The sequence below is a fragment of the Morone saxatilis genome, unplaced genomic scaffold, assembly GCF_004916995.1.
Source record: "Morone saxatilis isolate NCDOM2014 unplaced genomic scaffold, NCSU_SB_2.0 Contig1, whole genome shotgun sequence".
Classification (NCBI taxonomy): Eukaryota; Metazoa; Chordata; class Actinopteri; family Moronidae; genus Morone; species Morone saxatilis.
In genome coordinates, this window is record NW_023339651.1 from 11,247,902 (window position 1) to 11,255,420 (window position 7,519).

The window sequence follows — 7,519 nt, forward strand, 5'->3', positions numbered from 1 at the left end:
TAGGGAGTTAGTCATTTTTCCAGTACGGGCTGGTTAAAATTAAAAGTTTGGGGCACAAATAAAAAGAGTATACCCACTTGTCTCACTACACCACTGCATGTAAGGCTGTATTTAAACATCCACAGCCCACATTACACCATATTTCTTTTTGGTGTTTTTTTTGGATTTCCTATCATGGCACCATATTAAAGCCTATATACATGCAGAACTATATGACCCATGTAGTCTGGCAGGTGTTGAGCTCATACCTGGCTTTCCATCTCTCCGGCTGGGTCGAGGCTTGCTGGCCAGCTGATAAGGTATGGTAGCCTTGAGGGCTGTGGACCCCAAGTAGCTCCCGCCCCCGGATCTGTCCAACTCCACTTCGGCCAGACATCTTTCCAAGGAATAAATCTGATTCTGGGGGAGGAGGGGGGGGGGCTACCTACCTCTTAACTAACTAACTAACTAATTGGAGAACACACAAAAAAGAAAAAGGAAAAAAAAAAAAAAAGCAATGGCTGTCCTGCCTGGTGCAGATCTGGGGGCGCTGTGTGGAAACACTGGTGGCTGGATAAGCTGCAACCCTTCCTCCACTGGTGATGATGAACACTCAAACCCCCGTTACCAGATTCAGCCTCGAGTCGTACAGAAAACCCATTTCTCAGTAAATACAACTACCATCAACACTTATCTCGACAGAAGAGCTTCAGATAAAGTCTTCGGCGGTGAACATACTTTTTCTTTCCCTCCTCTCTCTCTCTCTCTCTCTCTGTCTCTCTGTCTCTCTGGCTTGTGTGCGAGTTAGCAGCCTAGCAAGCAAAAGTTTCTTTGTGAGGATGTTGAGATATTTTCACCCCGCTGTCGAACAAGGAAGCAGCTCCAGTGTTTTTTTAAAAAAAGAAAGTCACTTTAACGTCAACTCCGACGTCTTCTGAGAGGAAAAAAAACTTGAGGTTTATTTCATTAGTTTTGTTTCTGGAGGGTGTTTTGGTGGCCCCAGAAAAAAGTTGCGAGGTGGTCCACAGTGATTTTCCCCCTCCGTGTAAACTCTAAACAGTCCCAACCACGCTGGTGTGGATTTAATTATGGGAGGGGGCGGGCCCCGGCTCTGGTTCTCACTTCTGATTGGTCAGCGGAGGCTCCGTCTTCAATCCCATTGGACGACCCGCTATCAATCTGTCAAACCTTGGACAATGAAATTTGCTGTCACCGCCCCCTAATTCATATCGGCATATTAACTGGATTTTCTCCATTAAATTCGTGTTAAAATACCTTATTTCAGCTTTTTATGTAAGAAAGTCGACAATGTGCAACGACACTGATAATAAATTATTAAACTTCATTCATGGTTGAAGCTGTAGTTTTCCATTTTACGCGTAGACCTGTTGCCCATGCATTTAAAGGGCCATACCAGTGTGTGTGCAAGGTTTAGTTTTTCAACTACAAATCATTTAACCTTTAACATTATTGCTTACCATTTTAAAATGCATCAGAATCTGAATCAGGTTTATTGCCAAGTAAGTTCCACATACATACATTGGTTACAAGATTAAAATAAAGACAATAAAAAGGAGCCACTATATACAAATATAAAGAGTGAGAGAATATGTACAAAATGGCTAGATACTTAAATAAATGAGTAAAGAGCTGTACGGAAATGTGCATAAAAGTTTGCCGGGAAGTCTGCATGTCAGTTGTTAAACATAATATATAATATATACATAGTTATGTATTACATACATATATACATAATTATATTTGCAATGTGCAAATAAAAAAACAATAGAAGTGCATTAATGTAATACAAATATACAGGTTGTGTTTAAGAGTCAGTGTCAGTGGGGGGTCTATACAATTTAACATTTCTTTGATGTATTTTCTCCACCTTCACTGCTTTTCAATAATTGTAATTCAGCATGAAAATAACTATATACAGACTCCTGAAACTGGAACCCGGTGAGCATCATGTCCGCTTTAATTTTTGTTAGTGTTACATCGTCATTGTGTGGTGATGCAATATAAGAGTAAAGAATAAGATTGATTTTAAAAGTCTGCACCGCATTACCTCATACCAATAATGTGATTTGACAAAAATTAATGCACAGTTGATGTTCACTGTGATGGATCACACAAAGCACAAAGCAAGTTTCAAGAGTCCGCTAAATAATAGATTTTCATACCAAATGAAATGAACGGGGAAACCACTAGATAGCCAGAAGTAGGAAAAATATGATCACATGACTAAAACATGGTGGCATGGCCTGCAGAATTGTTAGCTGATCTGTAATTGGCGATCTTCATTTATTCATTTGTAGGCTAATTATTTCATCATACTATCATATCACACCAGCTGGGTGTGTGTGCACCATCTGGGTGGACTGTAAAGTGGTTTTGGGTGGTGTGTGTGTGTGTGCACGTGTGAGAGACAGTGTGCATTGTAGGAGATAAATGCCCTGACTGTATGTAAAAAGGAGTGCCAATGGTTTGACAAGAGTAGGATGCAGAGATAACGTGGCATGCATTTTTAGAGGCAGATCCCCGACCAGTGCTGAGGCCTTCAGCGTCCCCTCATTCAAACCAAACTGCCAAACAGCGCATGCTTAGATAACACGCTTGTGTTTCTGGCACACCAGAATGGGAGTGAATGTGCTTTATCACACAAGGGTGAAGTGCTGAACCATGCGTCCAGCAGCCTGCTCATCTGTCCGGTGCAACTCCACCCAACAATTGATGTCACTTTTACAAAACAGCTAAACACAAAGCCAGATAACTAAACCCAACTTTTCACAATTTGTCCGGTACCCATTCGTTTTACACCGGGCAGTTAATTGGACAGTATGTCGATGTGGAATGTTTCTCCTACATAATGCTTTTCCAACGTTTACTAAAGGGCCTTCAGCTGCTGTTTGTTTAGCTCTGTGAAATTGTCTGTGTTAAAGAATGAATGATCCTAACCTATGACCTCACGCAAGTCATTTCAAACCCATTTGAAGAGAGACGATTCTGCTTCACAAAGGGGAGACGTGAAAACAAAATGTGACCGAGGCACAGGGGGAAAGAGCGTGTGTCGGGCTTCCTTGGACTTACAGTAATTGATATTGCTGTGACGTCAACTATTCCTTTAAAGTTAATTTTATTTGCCCCCCTCCCCCCCCAGTCTTTTTTAGTTTTGTGCGAGATTTTGGCAATCAGGTTCGTAATAAATTGACTCAACAGTCAGTTTACATTCAACAGCAAAAGTCTGTGGATGTTTAGCAGGCATAATCTTTACTCTGATCTCCATAGTTTAGTGACACAAAGTAAAACTGAGGCTGATTTAAATTATTTACACTGCCATTTAAACATAAACCACAATGCTTGTTGTGGCACTATAGTAAAATCTCTGGTATCATTAAGTCAGTGGGATACATGGTCTGTAAACCATGAATGCGATGTGGTGGACCGACCTATCAGCAGACTGACACTGCCATCAGTAAAGCCACACAGCATGCCGCTAGCATAGCTTAACAACACATAGCTAGACAAGGGTCTGCCACAGTATCGTCTGTTCTTAGGCACAGCTGTGCTATGTTTTTTTAATGCTAACATCAGCATGCTAACATGCTCATAGTGACAATGCTAACATGCTGATGGAGCAGGTAATGTTTACCATGTTCACCAACTAAGTTTAGCATGTTAGCATGCTAGCATTTGCTAAGTACAGCTGAGGCTGATGGGAATGTCATTAGTTTTGCAGGTATTTGGACACCAAAGGATTGGTCAAATTGAAAATGTCAGTGGGGCTATTGGAAAAGTCACCAAAGATATTGTGATACATTATCAGTCTGCACAAAATTTCATGGCAATCCATCCAATAGTTGAGATATTTAGTCTGTATCAAAATGGTGGACGGACTGATTGACATTTGCATCGAACGAACAACCAACAGAATAAACGTCCATCGCATACCAGCATTTAATGTTTCCAAAAAAGGCAGTTTTATTGCAATTTTACATCACACAATGCATCCCAACTCTCAACAACACTGCATGAGATTGCAATTTACATGGTGGTAAATGATATAAGTAAGTCATGAAATTAATTATAATATAAAAAGAATAGATCATAAGAAAAAAAAACAAGGGCAATAAATCTAGTGACACACACACACACGCACGTTGCACATTCACTATTTCTCTCCTGCTCAAACTACTCAATCCAGGTTTGTAGAAAAAGACAATGAAAACATTCATTCTGCATAGTCTCAATGCACTTTGCATTTGCATGCAATAGATAGTATGCCTGTTTTTTATGTTCACATTGTAATGGCTCTGCAAACCTTGGTAGCCTGACAGGTCTTGTATGTCACAACATAAAATCTGTATCTAACCTACTGTATGATTGAATAAGGCATTAACTGCCATTCATCCTAATATCATGAAGCTGCATCTGTTAATTTTTAAATAATCTTCATCATAAAACAGTCGGGCCACTTTAACTCAGCACATTATAAGCCTCTCTTTTTCTCTCTTATAATAGTGTAACATAATATGGCAAAACATTGTTTCTGTTCCCTAAAAGGTTATACCAGATCATCCACCCTGCACTGTCAGTATTATGCAAGAGGCAGAATAGAATACACTGACAGACTGATAAGACACAGACAAATGGACAAGTACATACAGAACAACCCTACAGTGAGTTTTAATGAATATGACCAGTTGATACATGACTGTAAGTGCACAAAATCAAGCATCATGTGACTTAATAGTTGTCAAACTCAAACCAGTTGTTTGCATGTCAAGAGGCTTAATCATGTCAAGACAAAGACAGTGAAACTGAAGGAGGCCGCCAGGCAGTACGGCAGCTATTCCTGCATCTTTGTCGCACAGTCCCACACACGGAGGCTACTCTTTCACAAATGCTTAAAAGGTGTCAGTCGAGAGAGTGCTGGGCTCAGAGCGTAAAGGTAAAGGGACTCACGTAGGGGCCACAAAGACAGCATTTGTCCGCCTACCAAATGTAGTCTTTTTGTATTCATGTTGAATTGTCTCAGTGTCTGTTAAGTGGTTGGCAGTGTTTCTTTGGCGCCCCCTAGCTGGGAGAGAGGGCAGGACTGTTCTCTGTGCTGATATTAACCAGGCACTCGCTGGATTTGAGGCTAGCCAGAGACTTGCAGCTCGGGAGCGAGGCCAAGGACCCACACAGTCCCATCATGGAGGGGGTGTAGTCCTTTTCTGGAAGGGTGGGACAGACATACAAAGGGTCAGTTCAAGTGTTTACTCACTAATTATCTTACGAGAACACATTGTGGTAAAGTGTGTGACTGTAAAATGTCACCTGTGCACCAGGCTCCTCCATTCTGTTTCCCCTCCATCCTCTGGGAGTCTGAGTCCAGGCTGATCTCCACTGACAGCAGCTCTGTGCTGGGGAAACTCCTCCTGCAGGTAAACACAAGTTAAGAGTTAGAGTCAATACAGTCGAGTGCTTCCAGGCAGGCCTGAAAATAGTATTATTTTATTGGTTGTAGCTGAAAAAAATAAAAATATATCATGGCATGTATTAAATTTATATTAAAGTTGATTGTTAAATTAAAAGTATGCAAATATATTGCGTATATTTCTGTTGTTTTGGTGAATTTTATATTAGAGTTTACATTTTTTGATAATCAGTTAATTGTTTTAGTCATTCGTTTCAAACAAAAATGTCAAACTTTTGTTGGTTTCAGCTTCCCAACTGTTAGCATGCAAAGTTTTTCTTTGTCATATGATAGTAAGTTTAATATGTTTGGGTTTTGGACTGTTTATCAGATAAAACAAGCTGTCAGTTTTCACTTTTTTCCAACATTTTGAGGACCAAACGATTAATTGATTAACTGAGAACTATGGATCTCAAATAATTAAAAAGTTAATTTAATTCCCATTTATTAATGTGTTTTTCAATCATAAATTAATAATTGAAATTTGACATGGCATTACAAAATAAATTAAATGCATTTGCCTTTCATATTCTATCTCATTATTTGTCTCCTGCTACATTAAGTTAAAGATGTGTTGATAAGCAGCGTGCCACCTAAAAATTAAATTAAATAAAATCCACAGAGAAGTAGCAGACTCCTGCCAACACATAGCAGCAATAGTTTTTATTAAGTGATTATAATTAAACACAGTTAAAGTCTATAATTATTCCCGATGCACACTCCAGGCTCCCTATCTTGACAGTTTTTTATGTGTCTGTTAAGATAAAAAAAGCAAATATATTGTATATAGGGATATAGATAGAGGCACATGTACTGTTCGTATTATACATGGTCCATATAGTATATAATGTTTGTGCACATGAATTAGCCACATCTTTGTCAATATAATATTATTATTATCTTCTATGATAATCGCTTGTTTATGGTATGCGTGTGTACATCTGTTTGTCTTTTCAATTATTTCCAGTTAGATTACTTGTGCTGCATGTAAGCTCAGTTATGCTAGGAGACAGACACTAGGTCAAACCTGCGGAATAGCTTGACATCCTCTTTGTTGTTGTATGGTTGGAGTGTCGGCCACTGGTTAACCAAAGGGATTGAGAGGTTTTTGGCCAGGTGGTTGGAGTCACATGGAATCAAGCTTGTCCTGACAAACAAACGTGTACATCACATTATTAAGAAGTAATAAAATCATGGCCTTTGATACAGACCCACCACCAACTAAACCGATGAAAATGGTCAGTGGTTTTAAAGGTTATAATATGTGATTTAAGATGGGGATCTTTTCTGCTTCCCACAGTGTGGGAGACACCTGGACACTACCCTCTGGTTCCAGTACTCACAGTTGCTCCTGAAGCTCCAGCACTATGTCCTCCAGTTCCTTCTTCTCCTGTAGGCTGTGGCTCTGTAGCTCCTCCAGTCGGGCCTTTAGCCTTTTGTTCTCTGTTTCGGTGTTCTTCAGCTGGGACTCACGCAGGCGCACAAGCTCCTCCAGGTAACCCTGACAACGCACATCCACACTGAGTGAAAGGAAACATCCACCCTTGGATACTCATATTATCATCATCCATCTGTGATGCTCAGTGTATTTTAAACCAAAAAATGTTGTGGTGTAGCGTGCCCCCACTTTTCCTCAACCCTATGCAGTCAACACAAAAACACAAGTTTACATGCCATATTTAATATGTAAGAGTAACACTTTTGAATAGCTTGACCCTTGGCTATTAAGACTTAGTTCTCTGATATTTTATAGTGTAAATTATTTTGTTTTAATTTGTCATCTTGAATCCCATCTCAGCTGACTCAATTAAAGGAATATTCTGACATTTTAGTAAAATACACACTCTGGTTTCTTGCTGAAAGTTAGAAGAGAAGATCAATATCACTCTCATGTTTAAGAAGAAAGAAAGAAGAAGATATACTTTATTGATCCCCAAGGGGCAATTGTTTTTTTCACTCTTTTTTTTTTTTAAACACACACACATGCTGAAATGCACAATTCATGCACATGTGGACATGCAAAGGGGAGAGATGGTGGAGTGATGGGGCTGCCGCCTTACCAGCGCCCCATGAGCAGGT

The 7,519-nt window shown here is 39.7% G+C and overlaps 2 protein-coding genes across 2 annotated transcripts in view; both read right to left on the reverse strand.

Annotated features, from left to right (window-relative positions):
- Nucleotides 1–376, reverse strand: part of LOC118325733 (protein FAM117A-like) — a 7,793-nt gene extending 7,417 nt beyond the window's left edge. The window contains 2 exon segments of the mRNA XM_035658524.1: nt 249–339; nt 341–376. Coding sequence (XP_035514417.1) covers nt 249–339; nt 341–376 — 127 coding nt within the window.
- Nucleotides 377–4,127: 3,751 nt separating this feature from the next.
- rundc3ab (RUN domain containing 3Ab) overlaps nt 4,128–7,519 on the reverse strand; it is a gene marked incomplete in the record, with an annotated part of 10,880 nt that continues 7,488 nt past the window's right edge. The window contains 4 exon segments of the mRNA XM_035666995.1: nt 4,128–5,198; nt 5,302–5,402; nt 6,468–6,587; nt 6,784–6,941. Coding sequence (XP_035522888.1) covers nt 5,056–5,198; nt 5,302–5,402; nt 6,468–6,587; nt 6,784–6,941 — 522 coding nt within the window.